Source organism: Bufo gargarizans, chromosome 3, assembly GCF_014858855.1.
Source record: "Bufo gargarizans isolate SCDJY-AF-19 chromosome 3, ASM1485885v1, whole genome shotgun sequence".
NCBI classification, from domain to species: domain Eukaryota; kingdom Metazoa; phylum Chordata; class Amphibia; order Anura; family Bufonidae; genus Bufo; species Bufo gargarizans.
In genome coordinates, this window is record NC_058082.1 from 37,507,191 (window position 1) to 37,530,318 (window position 23,128).

General features: G+C 41.3%; 1 protein-coding gene across 1 annotated transcript in view; it reads left to right on the plus strand.

The window, feature by feature from the left end:
• DLG2 (discs large MAGUK scaffold protein 2) overlaps positions 1-23,128 on the plus strand; it is a 708,566-nt gene that overhangs the window by 117,911 nt on the left and 567,527 nt on the right. The window contains exon 2 of the mRNA XM_044284933.1: positions 12,201-12,365. Within this exon, the coding sequence (XP_044140868.1) occupies positions 12,201-12,365 (165 nt within the window). The remainder of the gene's footprint in view (positions 1-12,200; positions 12,366-23,128) is intronic.

Below are 23,128 nucleotides of genomic sequence, written 5' to 3' on the forward strand. Positions count from 1 at the left end.
TTATTATTCAAAGCTGTTCTATATTGAGCCATATAAGATCGGAAGCTAAAAGTGTTGTGTGTAGGTGTGATTCACTTCAGCGAGAAATTTCCAATTAAATATTTTGTTATTCTGTTCGCTGCTGCCTTTTAAGAGCTGGGAGGATGTGGAGTAGTCTTCAGCTCGCTGCAGGTTTCCTGGCTATTCCCGCCTTTGTGGGGGTCACTTGTGGCCTCAAATCCGTTAATGTTAAAGTTACGTTCTGCTAAAGTTCGTAAGTACCACTTTAGCACTGGAAATGTTCAGCCGTATCACCGCCAGCCCAACTAGACATTATGAAGGAGATTTATAAACCCAGAAAACGTGGTTCTTGATGGAGAACTCTATAGATATGATCCCAGTATTCTAGAGAGGTACCTATAGGGCCACAACATTTTTATCAAAAAAATACTGGTCCAATAACAAGGGGCGTTCACTTCAGACAAAGAACTTTTATTATCTAATACCCATTGGGTCTAGAGAATAGGGTTACAGCCTGGTTACAGAGTGAAAGTCATGTCAGCTTCCCTGGTGGTCTAGCTGCTGAAGGGGTCAATGCAAAAAAATCCTTCGTTTTCATGGATAGTGAAGCAGGTAATGTAAGGACTGCTGGTGGGCTAGTGTGATGAAGGGGTTAATGTAAGCATTCTCTGTGGTCTAATGTGGTATAGGAGTTAATATTAGCATCACTGGTACTGTAGGACAATATGGGGTTAATGTCCATGTGTCTGGTTGTCCAGGGTGGAGAAGTGGCTAATGTAAGTATCCTTGGTGGTCTAGAGCAGCAAAGACTTTATTATCTAGTACCCCTGGTGTGTAGCACAGTAAAAAGGGTTAATAAGTTAAGGGGTTAATGAAAAAATAAAAAAAATAATAAGGTCTATGGCAATGAAGGGGTTAATGTAAGCATCCCTGGTAGTCTATTGTTAAGGAGTTGATGCTAGCATCCCTGATGATCTAGGACAATATGGGATTAGTGTCGGCGTCCCTGGTGGTCTAGGGAAGAGAAGTGACTAATGTATCCTTGGTGTTTTAGAGTAGTAAAGGCCATACTTGGGGTGTAGAAAAATGAAAGAGTTAATACCAACCTACTTAGTGATCTAGAGCAGTTAAGGAGTTAATTTCAACTTTCATGATGGTCTCCCTGTTTAAGATGTTGAGGCAAAGATCTGGTGTAGGGCTGTGAAGGTGTTAATGTAAGCAACCCTTGTGTTCTAGTGTTATGAAGGAGTTAATATCAACGTCCCTTGTGGTCTAGAGCAATACGGAATTAGTGTCAGTGTCCCTGGTGGTCTAGGACAGGGGATTGGCTAATACAATCATCCCTGGGGGTCTAGTGCATGTAAGGGGTTAATGGAAGCGTCCCTGGTAGTCTATACCAGGGAAAGGGTTAATAATACATATTGTCCTCCTCAGGCTGCAGTGAACCTTCCCCTCCTGCTGGAAGCTATGCAGTCCTGCATAGTCCTCCCCCAGACTTCTCTGATCATGGCAGGTGGGATCAGACAGCCGCAAGGCTCTCGATGGGTTCTGGGTAGAGAAGGCTTTGCAGTCCATCACTGTGAAGCAGGAGCTTCCTGAACGGGTGCAGACAAATTTTCACCAGCAATTACTAAATGCGATACTGGCAACTGCAGTGAGGCCTGTGGTGGGAAGGGACCGCTTCTCTTGCTTTCCATCACATAGTCATGGTTTTTCCTACAGTCACCACTAGGTGGAGGGTTTGCAGATTGCTCCATTTATTCATGCCATTCTCAATGTCCCAAGCACCATCCATATTTCAGCAGGGGTATGCCCATATCGCTGCATGACTCGTCTTCAGCAGGTTACAACTGAAGACTTCAGTAACACAATGAGCAACAGTAAAAAAATAAAAAAAATTGCATATTAGAACCCAAGTCTCTCTTAGGTATGCAGTGGAGTGCTCAGGTGCGTGGCTCAGGTGCGTGGCAAGTTGTTAGTCTCTCTGGATTTCTTCACACAAACAGTCTATATACCCGTATGTCCTAGAGGATGTAACACTGGGAGAGTCACTTATAGAGAAGGATTTGGGTGTCCTTGTGGATGGTAGATGAAATAACAGCATACAATGTCAATCAGCTGCTTCTAAGGCCACCAGGATATTGTCATGCACTATACGAGGCATGAACTCGCGGGACATGGATGTAATATTACCACTTTATAAAGCGTTGGCGCGGCCTCGTCTGGAATATGCAGTTCATTTCTAGGCACCAGTCCATAGAAAGGACGCACTGCAGCTGGAAAAAGTACAGAGGAGAGCGACTAAACTGATAAGGGGCATGGAGGGTCTTAGTTATGAATAAAGATTAAAAGAATTGAATTTATTTAGTCTTGAGAAGAGACGTCTAAGGGGGGACATGATTAACCTGTACAGGTATATAAATGGGCCGTACAAAAATACGGCGAAAAACTGTTCCATGTAAAATGCGCTCAAAAGACAAGGGGGCACTGCCTCCGACTGGAGAAGAAAAGGTTCAGTCTCCAGAAGCGTCAAAGCTTCTTTACTGTAAGAACTGTGACTCTGTGGAATAGACGTCCTCAGGACGTGGTCACAACAGGAACAGGGGACAGTTTCAAAAAGGGTTTAGATGAATTCTTAAAAGTAAAAAACATTAATGCTTATGAAAACGTGTAGAAATCTGAGTCTCACTTCCTTCTGGGATTCGCGTCCCCACCTATCGCTTGCATCAACTTGACGAACGTTTGTCTTTTTTCAACCGTATTAACTATGTAACTATGTAACTATGTAACAACACAGTCTCTGATGCCGTAGATAATCATACCATTTGCATGGCATGTGCCTCCTGCTTTTTGCTTAACTCCTCTGTGGATATACAGGACTGATCACACTGTCTGGCTGGCTCTCTGTTATGCTTTAGTGATGGAGCTGCTCTGCTCCCTGCCGGACATTTGCATCCCTAAAGTGTACACGGGATCATACTTACATCATACTCTGACCACTTCCTGTATTTCAAATATTTCCTCCTCCAGGAACTAGTACTTTCATGCACCACCACAGTATAGATGCTAAAATACGTCTGTCACTGTTATTGAGCCTGGGGTGGTGGTGGGTGGGGGGCACTGAACTGGTTCCTCTGCATCCCACCACATAGTTATGGGTTTTACCTACAGTCACCACTAGGGGCAGTGTTCACAATCAGATTTGCTTCATTCACTCATAGGATTCTCCATGTTCCAAGCATCGTCTGTATTTAAGCATGGGTATGGCCATTTCTTCGTTGACTCCATGCCAGTTTGTGGTCCCGGACTTGGGACGGTCCGATATAAATTGGGAAGGTTTGGGGCGATGTTAGTAGTAGGTGCAATCACAAATAGGGTTCTCTGTGCTTAAAAACAAAGGGTTGGGATCAACTAGGAAGAACCCCTCTGTCCAAGGAACCTATAACAGCCACATAGTCTGTTACTATGGTAAGTACACCCTTGGGTGCAGGTCTTGCACCATAATACAGATGCTAAAATGCGGCAGTTTGAAACCATGCTGAATGTGCAAGGTTTCTATGAACCCCAGGCTACCAGCTGCGCATTAGGAAAAAGTCTATCCGTTTTCAACACTGTATTCATTAGAATGGAAGACACGTCTCCTATAGCGTCTTTTATTGAATCCATCTGTGCCTCTTATTTAGATCACAAATAGCTCAAGAGAAATTACATTGAGTCATTTTCATCAGAACTCATCATAGAACGTGAAATACATACACATAGTGAACTAAAAATATATCTGTTACTGTGCTGAGCGGGAAAACAGGAAAATACTGCTCGAAAAGGTCAAAAATGAAGGAGAAAAAACAGGATCTTTTTCTTACGCATACTCGTAAAGAGGTCTTCCTGGACTTAGATGGTCTTCAATATCAATGGGGGTCCGACTCCCGGCAACCCCACCTATCTGCTGTTTCAGGCAGCAGGAAACTATACATTAGACTGAGCAGGAGGTAGAAGTCTCCATTCACTGTGTGGTGTCGGGGAATGGGATCTGAGCCGCAGTATGCCAACGCCAGAACCTGCACAGTGGACGGAGACTTCTGCTTACGGTTCTCTCCGCTGCATAGTTTCCAGTCCTGGCCACAAACAGCTGATCGTGAAGGTGCCGGGTGTCAGACCCCCACCAATGGAATATTGATGATCTATCCTGAGTATAGGTCATCAATATCTAAATCCCGGAAGACCCCTTTAAAGGATGATATGTAATGAAGGCAATGAGAAGTAATACCCTCACCAGTCGCTAAAACGAGCAGACTACAGGCTCATATACTTTCTGTGGATCCATATGCTGCTCTTTCCACTTTTGCTCCTTCATTTTAGTAATGGCGTACATTTCCGCTCATGCCTCAGGCTTTGAAGAGAGAGCAGACAGAGTCCTTCTACACCGAGCTTGCTCTGCTCTGATTCCCGTGTAGGTGTAGTGCCCTTTGGACATTTGCAGACATTTGCCCCCACTGCTGATATGCAAAGCCTTCAATTCCATACTTTAGTGCACTTTGAAGGGTTAATTTGCACTTTGATTTATGCTGTTGTCGACTGTTTTATATTGATGAACTGCATTTTATATATTTATTGAAGTCTATCCTGTTCATCGCTTTCTAGCCTGTGCACTGAGAAGCTTGTCATTTTCCACAGTTTACCATAAGGCACTATGCAGAGCTGAGTTTTGAAGGAAAAAAACAGACACAATGAACTAGTGATCTAGTGATCTAGACTGTTGTTTATGTCTGAAAATTGCTTGGTCATTCCCATTGACTTGTATTGAGGCCCTATGCAAGTTTATAGCAGCCTTGAGCTATAACATTGTTTCTGTTAGGCTGTGCTTCTCCAGCCTTACCCCTCTCACTAGACGGTTCTGGATCAGTTAAAAACTGTATAAAAGTAGAGCAGTCAAAACCCCTAGTGGTCTTCAGATGAGGATCATTGCTTAGTAGGAGAGACTCTTCCAGACTGCACTAGTGACCAGAATTAGACAGTAAGACAGGGATACTCTGCCACAAACCCTGGATCAGCAGCCCTTTGACCAGGGTGCCAGCCTTCTAGGAAAGAGAGGGACAGCTAAATCAAGCCTTCCCTCCAGATAGAATCTTCTGCCAGTTGGGAGACTGAAGAAGCTGGTGACATCTTGAAGGTGTCCGAGGGACTCAGCATAGTGTTGGGGCTGCCCAAAAACCCAGCCACTGCAAAAGGGAAACCAGTGATAGATCAATGACATAGAACTGTTGTCCCCTAACTTATGCTCAGTGCATCCTATGTGATGCAGCTTCAGCCTGTCTCCCCTGCCTACAGCTTGTGATAGGTGTCTCCCTGTCAAGCAGGAGGCAGGAGAGACAGGCTGAAGCCACATCTCATAGAATATACTGGACATTCAGCATACATCACTCACAGATCGTATAGACAGTTAGTGTGAGTCAAGGGACTTTTATAACTCGACAGCTAACCACTTTTTGGACTCGCCAACTATATCACTGCACCCTGGTCTTTTAGATAAGACAGAAATTACCAGTATATCTTCCACTATCTTTTATGCATGGACTGCTGGAAAATCCTGGACTTCCACTCGTCAGTTTTCAGGTTTCCACTGGATCAACAAGCAACTAATCCAGAGATTCCTATAGTCTAGCATTGCACTGGTACCACGAAGGTCAGCCCGTTGGCCTCAATAAAAGGGTTAGACAGTGTAGACTACATCGTAGTCAACAAATTTTCATGTGGAATGGGAGCAAAAAATTCTTTGATCTCTTAGGAGTATTGGGAGTTTAAACTTTAACTATCGGGGGCCCCTAAAAAATGATACCCCCCCCCATGCAAACACAACAGCTCTCCAATGCCAAGATTAAAAGTGGCACCTGCATGTGTATGTGGCCCCTTAGAGTGGACCCCTTGGTCTACCCTACTATCACCAAGCCAAGTCCAGGTGTGATGGTGCTGATAACTGTCCTTCTTCCCGCTTGGTGCCGATAGACCTCATCGGGACCCGAGTTGGAAACCCAAAAATCTTCCTTGCTTGATCTTGACATGCAGTGGAGAGTTATGTGGAGAACTACTTAAGGGTTTCTAGCTGTAAATGATGCACAGTGAATGCTCAGACAACTGGTTGAGGTCACATCTGGACATTAGAGGTTAATTTTCAGTTACTCGTGGCAGAATCCAGTGGAGACACTAATTGGCGACTGCTGGGAGCCGTTAGGTTGCAGTCACTTTGGTGGAGACTGCTGCTGAGATAAGCGGTTTTCCATCGCTTGGCTAGCCTGATGCTCCATGGCAGTTTTTTCCTCTTGCCTGGTTTCATAGAACATGGATGTAATAATCAGCGTGGCTCAGAAATACCTGGAAGCACCTAGGATAATTCGCTGCCTTCATATGAAACATGGACAGGGCAAAGGATCAAGTACCCTGGAGCCTCGCCTTCTGATGGGCAACCCTATGCCCCCCGGGCAACGGCTATGTACAATCAACATACTTTGTGGCTTTTACATGCTCTATAACAGTATTAATTTGGGCACCATATGGAGGTATTATATGATGACTATATGGTGGTATTATGTGGGTAAGGCCTCATGCACACGACCGTGCCGTTTTTTGCGGAAGCCACCTGTGTGCCTTCCGCAATTTGCGAAACGGACAAGAATAGGACATGCTATATTTTTTTTGCGGGGCTGTCCGCATCTTTCGCGGCCCCATTGAAGGGAATGGGTCCGCATCTGAGCCGCAGTTTTTGTGGCTCGGGTGCGGACCCATTTACTTCAATGGGCCGGCCGCAAAAGATGCGGACAGCCCCGCAAAAAAAATATAGCATGTCCTATTCTTGTCCGTTTTGCGGACAAGAATAGGCATGTCTACAATGGGCCGCCCGTTCCGTTCCGCGGAAGGCACACGGACGGCTTCTGTTTTTTGCGGATTGAGGACAGAAAAAAAACGGCACGGCCGTGTGCATGAGGCCTCATACACATTTTATATGAGTGAGTATTGCATTAGCTGTTATTTGGGCACCATATGGTGGTATAGTGTAAGCATTGGGCATTGCATTGTGTAGTATTACGTGAGCATTATCTAGTATGTATGGTGTATTTGGGTTATGTGGCAATATTATTTAGGCACAACAGAGTGGTATTATTTGGCTCAGTATGGTTCAGTTATTTGGTGAGCGCCTGGTAACGGTATTTGGCACCATACAGAGATATTATTTCACGCTACATGGTAACATTATTTGGCACTGTATAGAAGTATTATTTGAGACTATGTGATGATATTACATGGCACTATATGGTAAGTTGGCACTGTATAAATGTATTATTTGACACTATGGTGATATTACTTGGCCCTTAGTGGCACTGTATAGAGGTATTATTATGTGATGTTATTACATGGCTCTATATGGTAGCAGTATTTAGCACTGTAGAGGTGTTATTTTACACTATGGTGATATTATATGGCGCTGTATGGTAACATTATTTGGCTCTGTGTAGAGGTACTATATGACACTGGTGTTTTTTTGGGCACTGTATACGGTGATATTATATAGCACTGTATGGTACCGTTATTTGGCACTATACCGAGATATTATATAAGTGATATTATTGGCCTTTTTATGGTGGTATAGATTTTTTGTTTTTACATTTTTGCTATTTACTTTTAGCCTGATTTAGCCTGTATTTTATCTTGTCAGCTGCCATAAATTCTCACACGTTGATCTGCACATTTGTAGTTCCGTGCCCCAATCATCCTATTCTAGTGAGTCTGCCGAGGGAGCTGAGCTGCCATTGGAGCAGGGCCAGTTTTATTTAATATATATAAATGACACATCTTCTCACACTTAGATGGTTTTTCTTGTAATCTGAGCCCACATTATACTGTTATATACAGTTCACATAATACTCCCATATAGTATCCAAATAATAGGCAGTATTCAAAAATACCCCTTTAACCACTTGCCGGTCTGAACGCTTCTGAATGCCCTTGCAGAGGGTGCGGTACATTTTTTGTCTTAATTCAGGCAGAGCCTTAGGGATTAGTGACCTGAGGCTTCTCACCACAATTCTTAATACTGTTTGTATAGCGATATTATTTAGATATTGTATTTCAATATTATTACATTACTTTATGTATGGAGCTGTTACTTGGTCACTGTATCTTGGTATTATTTGAGTACTCTATGGCAGTAATTGCTTAGGTATTGTGTGACACAGTACAGTAGATTATTTTTTTAGTGAATGGTGATGGCGGTACAGTATAACCGTGTATAAAAGTGACTAGTGTTTAACACTATTTTTTAATCACCTTACAGTATGGCCTTCGACACTGTATAGTATAGTATGTACGGGACTTACTACCAAGGAAAGTCCTGGATCTCGGACATATACAGTATATTTATTTATTTAATGCACTTATATAGCAGTACTATATTCCGCAGCGCTTTACAGACATTAGCAACCGACTGTCCCCAATGGGGCTCACAGTCTAAGGATATATGAACTGTTTATTGAATTACCGATAAAATATTCATGAATCTATTTAATGGCATTAAACAATTATTCTTAAGTAATTGCGTACAATAATTGTTTGCGATCTCGAGTCCTGAAGCGCTGACTTGTCATAGTCATAGTTTTGTCAAATTTGTATTTGGTTTGATGCCAAATTTCTATCTTGTGTGTATTTAGGGCGACATCTAGTGGCGAGGAGGTAACACAGCGCTTCTACATTTACCGTATGCGAAGCAAGTATTTATACAGTAATACATTGAGAAAAATGCTGAAAGACTGCGGGAGCTTTTAGTGAGAGCGACCTCAAGCAGAGCAGTTATTGAATAATATTAAATTAGAGTTTCTACTTAAAGGAAATTTACAACTAGAATATAAAATTGATCTTGTTAATCAGAAATCAGAATTTGTCCATTATGTTTTCCATGATGAGTGTCCCTTCGTAAGCTGCTGGGACACTCATCGACCCCGAGAAAGAGGGGTCCCCGAGTCCCATCTCTGAATAGAGCGCATGTCAGTCCCCCTCTTCATTTGTTTCTATGGGACTGATGTAGACAGTACTCCGGGGGGTAGACTGAGACTGAAATACGCTACATCTGCTAATATCCTGCTCTAATTAATTCCGATCATTTAAAAATAAATAAATAAATATATATATAATTATTATTTTTTTGTATTGGAGTACCACCCCTAACCACATGGTGTGCTGTAACATTTAGACACCTGTAGTGCAATACTCCACCTAGTGGTTGGAATATTTAGTGCTTTCATTTACATGTGTAATATTTTTCTTGACCTGGTGGATTCCTCTTTTAGAATGAGTATTATTAACATCCCTGTTCATTCTGCATTTGAAGGCTTTAGATGTGGGACATGCTGCTATCAGATCAGAATATAGTAATATGTTAAACACTGTGGCCAAAGACCAGAAACACTGGACAGGCCACACTAAGCTATTATGGCGGGTGCTATGTACAACATTATATACATTTACCTGCCAGTGACTGGTACAGTGTATGTGAGCAGATAGCAAAATGTAATAGGTATAGGTTGCCATCTAGTGGGAAGTTGAAGAACTGCTACCACTGAAAAAGCACAATATTTTAATGGTATTTCTTTACCATTTTTAGTTGCTTATAAAAAGGAAAAATGTGTTGCCGATTGCCTGTGACTCCCTCCTTCATAGGGAACCGTTAAGGTCATGTGCTACCAAATGTCGTTCTGGGGTCCATGTGTCCAAAGCCCCATGGCTGTAAATTATGTGCCATTATTGCAGTAAAGTAAGTGCATTATAATGTGTGCAGTGTACAAACCGGATTCCCAAAAAGTTGGGACACTATACAAATCGGGAATAAATACTGTTTCTTGATGTGGAGGTGCCAACTTCTAATATTTTATTCAGAATAGAACATAAATCACGGAACAAAAGTTTAAACTGAGAAAATTTACCATTTTAAGGGAAAAATATGTTGAATCAGAATTTCATGGTGTCAACAAATCCCCAAAAAGTTGGGACAAGGCCATTTTCACCACTGTGTGGCATCTCCCCTTCTTCTTACAACACTCAACAGACGTCTGGGGACCGAGGAGACCAGTTTCTCAAGTTTAGAAATAGGAATGCTCTCCCATTCTTGTCTAATACAGGCCTCTAACTGTTCAATCGTCTTGGGCCTTCTTTGTTGCACCTTCCTCTTTATGATGCGCCAAATGTTCTCTATAGGTGAAAGATCTGGACTGCAGACTGGCCATTTCAGTACCCGGATCCTTCTCCTACGCAGCCATGATGTTGTGATTGATGCAGAATGTGGTCTGGCATTATCTTGTTGAAAAATGCAGGGTCTTCCCTGAAAGAGATGACGTCTGGGTGGGAGCAGATGTTGTTCTAGAACCTGAATATATTTTTCTGCATTGATGGTGCCTTTCCAGACATGCAAGCTGCCCATGCCACACGCACTCATGCAACCCCATACCATCAGAGATGCAGGCTTCTGAACTGAGCGTTGATAACAACTTGGGTTGTCCTTGTCCTCTTTGGTCCGGATGACATGGCGTCCCAGATTTCCAAAAAGAACTTTGAATCGTGACTCGTCTGACCACAGAACAGTCTTCCATTTTGCCACACTCCATTTTAAATGATCCCTGGCCCAGTGAAAACGCCTGAGCTTGTGGATCTTGCTTAGAAATGGCTTCTTCTTTGCACTGAAGAGTTTCAGCTGGCAACGGCGGATGGCACGGTGGATTGTGTTCACTGACAATGGTTTCTGAAAGTATTCCTGAGCCCATTCTGTGATTTCGTTTACAGTAGCATTCCTGTTTGTGGTGCAGTGTCGTTTAAGGGCCCGGAGATCACGGGCATCCAGTAGGGTTTTACGGCCTTGACCCTTACGCACAGAGATTGTTCCAGATTCTCTGAATCTTCGTATGATGTTATGCACAGTTGATGATGATAGATGCAAAGTCTTTGCAATTTTTCGCTGGGTAACACCTTTCTGATATTGCTCCACTATCTTTCTGCGCAACATTGTGGGAATTGGTGATCCTCTACCCATCTTGGCTTCTGAGAGACACTGCCACTCTGAGAAGCTCTTTTTATACCCAATCATGTTGCCAATTGACCTAATTAGTGTTAAATGATCTTCCAGCTCTTCGTTATGCTCAAATTTACTTTTTCCAGCCTCTTACTGCTACTTGTCCCAACTTTTTGGGGATTTGTTGACACCGTGAAATTTTGAATCAACGTATTTTCCTTTAAAATGATACATTTACTCGGATTAAACGTTTGATCTGTCATCTACGTTCTATTATAAATAACATATTGACATTTGCCATCTCCACATCATTGCATTCAGTTTTTATTCACAATTTGTTTAGTGTCCCAACTTTTTTGGAATCCGGTTTGTGCATCTATAAGGCTACTTTCACACTAGCGTTCGAGCGGATCCGTCTGCATTATAACTTAGAAAAATTTCTAAGTGTGAAAGTAGCCTGAGCGGATCCGTTCAGACTTTACATTGAAAGTCAATGGGGGACGGATCCGCTTGAAGATTGAGCCATATGGTGTCATCTTCAAGCGGATCCGTCCCCATTGACTTCCATTATAAGTCGGAACGGATCCGCTCGCCTCCGCACGGCCAGGCGGACACCTGAACGCAGGTGTGAAAGTAGCCTAAGTTGGCTTTTTGGTAATTTTCTGCATGTCTTAAGATTGTAATGTACGTATAGCAGGTGTTATGGTGGTGTCGATAGGTAGCCTTGGAGCCTCATCCGAATAAATTGCGTCCAGTGTGTATTGAGCTACAAACATGAACCGCAACTGCAGTGGAAACCACAAGTACTGTATATTGTGGTACTGCAATATAGTTTTCCATAATGGGTCTCAACCCACACAGATTTGTCTTTTGTAATATCCTGAGGACAATAGATCCAGTTGGATGCAAAGTCTATTCACAGCAAGACACATAATTAGAACTATATCCGTCAACAGCTGCTTACTGATGGTTTCCTGGTAGCAACAGTAAATATTTTGATAAAACTTACAAACAAAATACAAACAATAAAAAAAGAATAAATAAGGAGTGCGAGTTCGCCGTGGTCCAGACCCTTGGCTACCTATAGGGCTGTACTACAATTCAGAACTAATTCATAACGTCATCTTATGTTATACTTATTTTTTTCCCCCAGAAATACCGTTATCAAGATGAGGACTCCCCTCCACATGACCATTCCTTGCCAAGACTAACCCATGATATGAAAGGTCCTGAGCTCGTCCACGTCTCTGAGAAGAACTTGTCCCAAATAGAGAATGTCCATGGGTATGTGATGCAATCACATATATCTCCTCTAAAGGTAGGTCATCCATCACTTTATAAAATATGGAGCCTTATGTACAAGCGCACAGAGGCCGTGTCTAGATGATGCTTTTATATCGATGTCCATCTTTCATCATCATGTCATTTTTGTTCCTAGCGTTCTTTTAGTTTTTTCTGATACAGAGCTGCAAATCGCCTGCGTAGACAAGAGGGGATTTATCATAGACCGGCATTATCCCCTGTGCATCTAATTTATGACGAAGTGCGCGGCTCATCTTAAATTAGGGGCATCCTTCAACAGCCCCTGCGCCCAGACTGAAATCTACTGCAGCTCTAGATTTCAGTCTTCTTTTAGGCTAGAAAACTGGCCTATATGAAGATAAGTTGACTATGCCTCCTCCCCACCCCCTCAACACGCCCACCTTTTCTGAAAAGTGGCAAGGGTGGGTTAGAAACGCCACCTGCGCCTAGACATGCACCATGACATTTACAAAGACGCAAATGCAAAGTTTGTACCATTTTTATATATTTTTTGCGCCAGTTTAGGGAATGATCAATTCTCCCTATAGAGTTTATGATAAGATTCTGGCTGCCTTTAGTCACCACCAGAGGGAGCTTAAGAGCCTACTGCATACATTTACCTCATTAATAACATCGTAGGCAGTGAGCTCCCTCTAGTGGTGGCTGCGGGCAGTAGAATTGTTTTCTATAATTGTCTATGAAGGGGATCTGGAGATCTGTATCAGAAGTACGGTACATAGCTCCAATTGCCGAGAATATTGATTAAGGTTCATCATGATATAATCAGCGCATTATTTAACCCCGCGTGGATTAGTGACAAAAAGTACTGTTTACTGATCGTTCATTGTAAGGCATTGCTCTATCTTAATTAACTTTTTTTTTAAATTATTTATAAAGATGCCGCTTTGTCGTTTGCATTGTAGCAGGAGTTGTCCTTTATTATTTTCTAACTTCTGCTCCTGCGTGCCACGTGCTTCTTAGGCGAAATTAAACAATATTCTTAAAGGGAGACCATCAGCAAGCTGACACCGATGGGTTGACCAACTGTAATTGGACACTCTCTTCTCTGACTTCATGTTGGACTATATTTGTGCATTAGTAGTCACGTACTGTGTATGTGCTCGGATGTCCTGCACTTAGACATATGTGGCAGCATTGATTGACGGAGAAGGCATGCTGTGATGTAATCGGTGTTCGTACTATTCCGGGAAGCGCTCCCCAAGATGGGAATAGTGACACAAATGGCGTCCAGTGGGAACCTGTCCTTGTTGTCCTTTTTGGATGTTTGTTAGGGGCAGACAAAGAGTTGGACTGCAGCATCAGACTACACAGTGCTTTGTTCGTAGTCTGTTACCATGGAGACATAAATACCTTTATGGCAGCTTTATATAGAAAGCAGTTTTTAATAATATATGCTAAATTCCGATTCTGAGTGTCATGGCCAATATTAGTTGTGGACTAATTATGCTTCATATAAGGAAGATAAAAATGACTTGTCTGTGGATGTCAGTCATATTTCGCTTAAATCTCACCTAACGTAGCACTGCTCACTGCGACTATACGGTACATGGCAGCGAGATAACGAGGAGTGCCTGTGATCTATATCACTATTGCTACTCCATTGCTAGTAATAGTGTAATGTAACTCTTTGGCAATGCAATATTTGCTCTAAGAATTTTTTTATGTTTCTATTCTGTCCTAAAGTTGCAGAAATAAGTAAGTGAACCCTTTGGAATGACCTGGATTTTGGCATTGGTTACAAATAGAATGGGGTTATCCAAGTCACAATTATAGACCAACACAATCTATGTAAACTAATAAAACACAAAGTAGTACGCTTTTTATTGAGCACAGTCAACATCCACAGTGTGGGGAGAAAAAGTAAGTGAACCCTTGATTTTAACAACTTGTAGCACTAATCACCTTGAAGATTTGCACAATGTTGGGGAGGAATTTTGGACCATTCTTCCCTGCAAATATGTTTCAGCTCATCGATATTTCTGGGATTTTTTGCATGCAAGTAGTATAACCTCGGGATGTTTCATCAAACCCTACACACAACCCCTCCAACCCAAAGCGCCGTCCATCGCCCGTCCCAAACAACGCCTAAATACCGCCTATTCAATGCCCCTTATTATGTCGTCATCCCCTTCCGACGTGCCATTTTTGAAACCAAAGCATCCTTTTTGTAAAATACGGCATCCATTTTGTGGTTTAGGAAAGCACGTCAGGGGATGTCCGGACATGTCCTACGACGTTATTTAAGATAAATCATAAAGGTATGTCCGGACATGTACATAATTTGCTTTAATTATATACAAACGTGTTTAATAAAATAATATTGTAAATATTGACAATAGCAAATATTTTTTGTCCTATTTGAGCACCGCTACTGTCGCAGATATTTAATATTCATGGCATGTATTGCCTATTCGTATAAAAACAGCATCATTGTATGTAACTCGTTGTAACAGAAAACAGTATTTATAAAATTTTGTAAAAACACTTACCAAATGCATAATAAAAGCATTGAATCTTTGCATATATGCGTAGCCAGAAATAAAAATAAAAGACATAAAATCATTCAGGATGTGAAAAAGTCTAGTTATGGTATAGCCAGACCAATCCACCTTTATACGTATAGAGCGCATATAGAGTCCCTAATAAATTATACTTCACAAACTTTAGCGGCCCAATTTACAGCCGGCTTATTCTATAAAGATACCGCGGGGCATCATGATGACCGGGCTCTCGACGGCCGTAATGTTGGTTTCACCAAGAGAGCTCCGTATACGACTCGCTCTAGAAGTGTGGAATTAATGGGCCCCATTTACGCCGATATATTTAATCAGCCAAAGTTAGAGCTAAAGATAAAGTTGACCAGAAACAAGGACACCTTCTGTCTTATGTCTGCCGAGGTGACCCATTTTAAAGTCCAAATACAGCGCACGTCACTGTTTGTCAAAAGAGTTCAAGTATCGCCCGCTGTGAGAATCGGGCACAGTCGCACTCTGTTAACCGCTAACGCAAAGTACTCGGCCGATCGAGCGTCGCTTAAAGTGTATAGCATTCCAGCCGGTACTCGCATATCTAACCACGAGAGTTTGTGGACAACGAATCATTTTCCGGAAACTACCATCACTATAATGTGAATTATGCCGCCTTATATTTGGACGGACAGCAGATACCCGCAAAACCGTTTCAGCCTAATTTTCAAGACAAATCAGCGGTTCGTGAATATATGTCGCTCGGGGAGGCACAAGGCTGACAACGCTTTATCCGTGGATCGGTCAGAATTTTTAAACGGTTACACTTTGTTCACTTTTGATTTGTCGCCGGATCATGAACCTGGCGAACATTTCTCTCTAGTAAAAACTGGAAATCTCAGAGCTGAAATTAGATTTGCTGAGCCGATGCTAAACACTATTAATACGATTGTGTATTCCGTTCATGAAATGTTTTATATGATTTTCAATAAAAATGAATAATTATGAAATTACCTGCGTTATCAAAGCTGACTTTCACACCCGGCGCATATTTAAAGGTCTATTTCCGTGCGATTTATTACCAAGAAATAAAATCATCGCCCGTCCGGCGGCCTATATTGTAAATACGGACAATTCGTATCAGCGGGGAAAGCACTGGATTTTAATTATATTATACCCAAATGATGTATCTATTTTTTTTTATAGTCATGGATTATCACCCGCGAATGAAATATTTCCTGGTGCATTTATGACATTTTTATCTAAAAATTCTAAGACTATAAGGTATCAAAACAGACAAATACAGGACGCCTCTAGTGCGGTCTGCGGGAATTACTGCATCTATATCTTACGTTGTATCGCTAAAGGAATGTCTTTTGAAAATTTATAAAAAATATTCATTTTTAGAAAAAATGACGGTGTTGTGCGCTCCTTTGTAACAAAGCGCATGAAACAATTATGTATACGTTGCTTTAATTACACACAAACGTGCCTACCCTACTGCGTTGTTGAAAAATTTAACGTGTTGTGTTGTGAATAAAGACATTTTGCTTATTTCTGTTACAAATAGTTAAAAAAATATTTCAACATGACCGTACATACCCTTGTGATTTCACTTAAATAACGTATTATGACATGTCTGGACATCCCCTGAAGTGCTTTGCTAAACCACAAAATAGATGCCGTATTTCACAAAATGGATGCTGTGGGCAAAAATAAGGGCGTGTTTTGGCTAAAGAAAGGGCACGTCGGAAGGGGGTGACGACATAATAAGGGGAGTTGAATGGGCGGTATTTAGGAGTTGTTTGGGACGGGTGATTGGCGGCGCTTTGGGTTGGACTGGGATGGGTTGTGGGTGGAGTGAGCGGGGTTATGGGCGGGAAAGGGGCGTGTCGACCTGTCACTTTTAGTTTGACGAAACATCCTGAGGTCATACTACTCATGCACAGTCCTGTTCAGGTCATGCCCCAGCATCCCAATAATGTTAAGATCAGGACTCTAAAGGTCATGTCACATCTTTTATGTAAGATTAAGGGCAGGACTCTTCATGTCACAAGATCTCAATAGGGTTAAGATCGGGACTCTTTATGTCATGTCACAGCATCTTGATAGGGTTAAAATCAGGACTCTAATGTTCATGTAACAGCATGTTAATAGGCTTAAGATCATGACTCTAAAGGTCATGTCACAGGATCTTGATAGGGTTAAGATCAGGGCTCTTGAGGTCATGTCACAGCATCTTGATAGGAATAAGGTCAGGACTCCAGTTAATGTCACAAGATCTCAATAGGGTTAAGATCAGGACTTTAACCGCCTCCGGACCGCCTAACGCAGATTCGCGTTCCGGAGGCGGCAGCCCTGCGCAGAGTCACGCATATATGCGTCATCTCGCGCGAGCCGAGATTTCCTGTGAACGCGCGCACACAGGCGCGCGCGTTCACAGGATCGGAAGGTAAGCGAGTGGATCTCCAGCCTGCCAGCGGCAATCGTTCGCTGGCAGGCTGGAGATGTGATTTATTTTTTTAACAGGTATATTAGATGCTGTTTTGATAACAGCGTCTAATATACCTGCTACCTGGTCCTCTGGTGGTCCCTTTTGTTTGGATCGACCACCAGAGGACACAGGTAGCTCTGTAAAGTAGCACCAAGCACCACACCACACTACACCCCCCCTGTCACTTATTAACCCCTTATTAACCCCTGATCACCCCTGATCACCCCATATAGACTCCCTGATCACCCCCCTGTCATTGATCACCCCCTGTAAGGCTCCATTCAGACATCCGTATGATTTTTACGGATCCACGGATACATGGATCGGATCCGCAAAACACATACGGACGTCTGAATGGAGCCTTACAGGGGGGTAATCAATGACAGAGGGGTGATCACCCATATAGATTCCCTGATCACCCCCCTGTCATTGATCACCCCCCTGTAAGGCTCCATTCAGACGTCCGTATGTGTTTTGCAGATCCGATCCATGTATCCGTGGATCCGTAAAAATCATACGGACGTCTGAATGGAGCCTTACAGGGGGGTGATCAATGACAGGTGGGTGATCAGGGAGTCTATATGGGTGATCACCCCCCTGTAAGGCTCCATTCAGACATTTTTTTGGCCCAAGTTAGCGGAAATTGTTTTGGTTTTTTTTGTTATTTTTTTTCTTACAAAGTCTCATATTCCACTAACTTGTGTAAAAAAATAAAATCTCACCATACCCCTCACGGAATCCAAATGCGTAAATTTTTTTAGACATTTATATTCCAGACTTCTTCTCACGCTTTACCCCACAGATGACCCCATTTCGGAAAGAAGACACCCCAAGGTATTCGCTGAGGGGCATATTGAGTCCATGAAAGATTGAATTTTTTGTCCCAAGTTAGCGGAAAGGGAGACTTTGTGAGAAAATACAAAAAAAAATCAATTTCCGCTAACTTGTGCCAAAAAAAAATATTTCTATGAACTCGCCATGCCCCTCATTGAATACCTTGGGGTGTCTTCTTTCCAAAATGGGGTCACATGTGGGGTATTTATACTGCCCTGGCATTTTAGGGGCCCGAAAGCGTGAGACGAAGTCTGGGATCCAAATGTCTAAAAATGCCCTCCTAAAAGGAATTTGGTCCGCTTTGCGCATCTAGGCTGCAAAAAAGTGTCACACATCTGGTATCGCCCTACTCAAGAGAAGTTGGGGAATGTGTTTTGTGGTGTCATTTTACATATACCCATGCTGGGTGAGAGAAATATCTTGGTCAAATGCCAACTTTGTATAAAAAAAATGGGAAAAGTTGTCTTTTGCCAAGATATTTCTCTCACCCAGCATGGGTATATGTAAAATGACACCCCAAAACACATTGCCCTACTTCTCCTGAGTACGGCGATACCAGATGTGTGACACTTTTTTGCAGCCTAGGTGGGCAAAGGGTTTGGAAAGAAGACACCCCAAGGTATTCCGTGATGGGCATAGTGAGTTCATGGAAGTTTTTATTTTTTGTCACAAGTTAGTGGAATATGAGACTTTGTAAGAAAAAAAAAAAAAATCATCATTTTCCGCTAACTTGCGACAAAAAATAAAAAGTTCTATGAACTCACTATGCCCATCAGCGAATACCTTAGGGTGTCTACTTTCCGAAATGGGGTCATTTGTGGGGTGTTTGTACTGTCTGGGCATTGTAGAACCTCAGGAAACATGACAGGTGCTCAGAAAGTCAGAGCTGCTTCAAAAAGCGGAAATTCACATTTTTGTACCATAGTTTGTATAACTTTTACCCAAACATTTTTTTTTTATCAAAGACATGTAGAACAATAGATTTAGTGAAAAATTTATATATGGATGTCGTTTTTTTGGCAAAATTTTACAACTGAAAGTGAAAAATTTCATTTTTTTGCAAAAAAATCGTTACATTTCGATTAATAACAAAAAAAGTAAAAATGTCAGCAGCAATGAAATACCACCAAATGAAAGCTCTATTAGTGAGAAGAAAAGCAGGTAAAATTTATTCGGGTGGTAAGTTGCATGACCGAGCAATAAACGGTGAAAGTAGTGTAGTGCAGAAGTGTAAAAAGTGGCCTGGTCATTAAGGGGGTTTCAGCTAGGGGGGTTGAAGTGGTTAAAGGTCATGTCATGGCATCTTGATAGGATTAAGGTCAGGACTCTTCACGTCATGTCACAGTATCTGTGATAGGATTAAGATGAGGATTCTAATGATCATGTAACAGTATCTTGATAGGGTTATGATTAGCACCCTAAAATTCATGTCACAGCATCTTGATAAGGTTAAGGTCAAGACTCTTCTGGTCATGTCATAGCATCTCAAAAGGCTTAAGGGCAGGGCTCTGTCTGGGCCTTTTCAAGACAAATCTTCTTTTCAACCTTTCTTTGGTTGACTTACTTGCATAATTAGGGTCAATTTCTTGTTGCATCACCCATTGTCTCTTCAGCTTGAGGTCAAGGATGCCATGCTTACATTCTTCTGTAAAAATTTTCATATACCTTAGAATTACTCAATGATTGCAAGACGTCCATGCCCTGAGAGAGCAATTCTGCCCCAAACCACGATGCCCCCCCCCCTCCCCATCATGGAGTGAGGTTCCTCCAATATAGTGTGGGAGGACACCACAAAAGAAGTTGCTCTCCAAAAAGAAAAAAAAAAAACATTGCAGCTTGTCTGAAGTTTGTCACAGACCATCAGAATGATCCAAGATGCTTCTAGGAAAATAATTTATAGAAAGATGAGGCAAAAATGTATCTTTTTAACACATATGCCTAGAGTTATGTTGAGAGGAAACAAAATCCTGCACGACAACACCAAAAACTCTCCCAACTGTGAGGCATGTTGGAGGGATCATCATGGTTTACGGCTGGTGTGGGGCTGCTTTGCTGCCTCACGGCCTTAATGTCTTGTAATCATCGAGGAAACAATGACTTTTACTGTGTTTAAGAACATTTTGCCACAGTAGTCCATGAGGTCATCCAGAGGAATTGTTGGGTGATTGTACAAGACAAGGACCCAAAGTACGCAAGTAAATCAAGGTTTGAGAACATTTTGAGACAGCATTCAAAGAGGTAAACCCGAGAAATTGTTGGGGATTCTACAAGACAAGGACCCAAAGTACACAAGTCAATTAAGGAATGGTGGAAAAAGTAGAACATTTGCTTTTGAAATGGCCGAGTCAGAGTCTTAAAGGGGTTGTCCAGGACTACTATGGTTTCTAACAGATACACTCATGTAGTTGCTTACCTCATGGACATCTTCACCCTGATTTTTTCAGTTTGGCCTCTACTGACCAGTTTTCACCACGTAAACCAGTCAGTCCGATTTGTTTCCGTCCTGTATGTAGCACTTCCTGTTCCTGTATTTAACCAAACCCATGATGCACTTCTCCTTCCTCTGCCACAGCTCCAGCACCTCCCCTAACAATGCCTGGCTAGTTTATAGCTCCTCCCACCCAGCTTGTAACATAAACACTCCCCTATCACTGCCCTGTCCATGGACATAACATAACAGGAAATAAGGAAGAACTGCATGGACATGGTCATGTGACCACAGCCCAGAATGGATGATAGGAGCAATACAGGCAAAATAAAGACACACACAAAATCACAGTTACCTTTCATAAAGGGTTATTTTAAAGGATGTCGATGCAAATCAGAAAACCCCTTTAACCCTTTGAAGATGCTGTGACCTGGATATGGCTCTGCACCCCTGATTTCCTAAAAATGTTGATAAACCAAAACACATTTGCAGGGAGGAATAGTCCAAAATTCCTCCTCTACCTTATATGTTTCTACAGGAAATATTTGGTTGAGATGATTGAAGGGGATCTACAGGTTATGAAATGTAACACTTTCCTCACTTTTTCTTCCTGCACTGTGGATGTTTATACATTGTGCTGAAAAGGCCATGAACGGTACAACTTTATGTGTCTTTAGTTTAGTCATTGTGTGATTGTCTATAATTGTGACTTGGATAACAAACAGACCACATTTTATTAGTGATAGTTTGTAAAATAGTTTGTAAGGCTAAAAGAAGACATCCGTCCATCCAGTTCAGCCTGTTATCCTGCAAGTTGATCCAGAGGAAGGCAGAAACCCCCTGTGAGGTAGAAGACAATTTTCTTCATCCTGCGGGAAAATCCTTCCCAACTCCAAATCTGGAAATCAGAATAACCCCCTAGATCCCCAGAAAATAAGTAACTATAACTTATACTGTTGCTGTCAAGAAATACATCCAGGCCCCTCTTGAATTCCTTTATTGTACTCACCATCACCACCTCCTCAGGCAGAGAGCTCCATAGTCTCACTGCTCTTACCGTAAAGAATCATCTTCTATGTTTGTGTACAAACCTTCTTTCCTCCAGACGCAGAGGATGTCCCCTCGTCACAGTCACAGTCCTGGGGATAAATAGATGATGGGAGTGATCTCTGTACTGACCCCCGATATATTTATACATAGTAATTAGATCTCCCCTCAGTCGTCTTTTTTCTAAAGTGAATAACCCTAATGCTGATAATCTTTCTGGTCTTGTACATACAGTAGTAACAGTATTATAGTAGTTATATTCTTGTACATAGGAGCAGTATTATAGTAGTTAGATTCTTGTACATAGGAGCAGTATTATAGTAGTTATATTCTTGTACATAGGAGCAGTATTATAGTAGTTATATTCTTGTACATAGGAAGCAGTAATATAGTAGTTATATTCTTGTACATAGGAGCAGTATTATAGTAGTTATATTCTTGTACATAGGAGCAGTATTATAGTAGTTATATTCTTGTACATAGGGGCAGTATTATAGTAGTTATAAACTTGTACATAGAAGCAGTATTATAGTAGTTATATTCTTGCACATAGCAGGCAGTATTATAGTAGTTATTGTCTTGTACATAGGAGCAGTATTATAGTAGTTATATTCTTGTACATAGGAGCAGTATTATAGTAATTATATTCTTGTAGATAGAAGGTAATATTATAGTAGTTATATTCTTGTACATAGGAGCAGTATTATAGTAGTTATATTCTTGTACATAGGGGCAGTATTATAGTAGTTATAAACTTGTACATAGAAGCAGTATTATAGTAGTTATATTCTTGTACATAGCAGGCAGTATTATAGTAGTTATATTCTTGTACATAGGAGCAGTATTATAGTAGTTATATTCTTGTAGATAGAAGGTAATTATAGTAGTTATATTCTTGTACATAGGAGGCAGTATTATAGTAGGTATATTCTTGTACATAGGAGGCAGTATTATAGTAGTTATATTCTTGTACATAGCAGGCAGTATTATAGTAGTTATATTCTTGTACATAGGAGCAGTATTATAGTAGTTATATTCTTGTAGATAGAAGGTAATATTATAGTAGTTATATCCTGTACAAAGGAGCAGTATTATAGTAGTTGTATTCTTGTACATAAGAACAGTATTATAGTAGTTATATTCTTGTACATAGGAGCAGTATTATAGTAGTTATATTCTTGTACATAGGAAGCAGTAATATAGTAGTTATATTCTTGTACATAGGAGCAGTATTATAGTAGTTATATTCTTGTACATAGGAGGCAGTATTATAGTAGTTATATTCTTGTACATAGGGGCAGTATTATAGTAGTTATAAACTTGTACATAGAAGCAGTATTATAGTAGTTATATTCTTGCACATAGCAGGCAGTATTATAGTAGTTATTGTCTTGTACATAGGAGCAGTATTATAGTAGTTATATTCTTGTACATAGGAGCAGTATTATAGTAATTATATTCTTGTAGATAGAAGGTAATATTATAGTAGT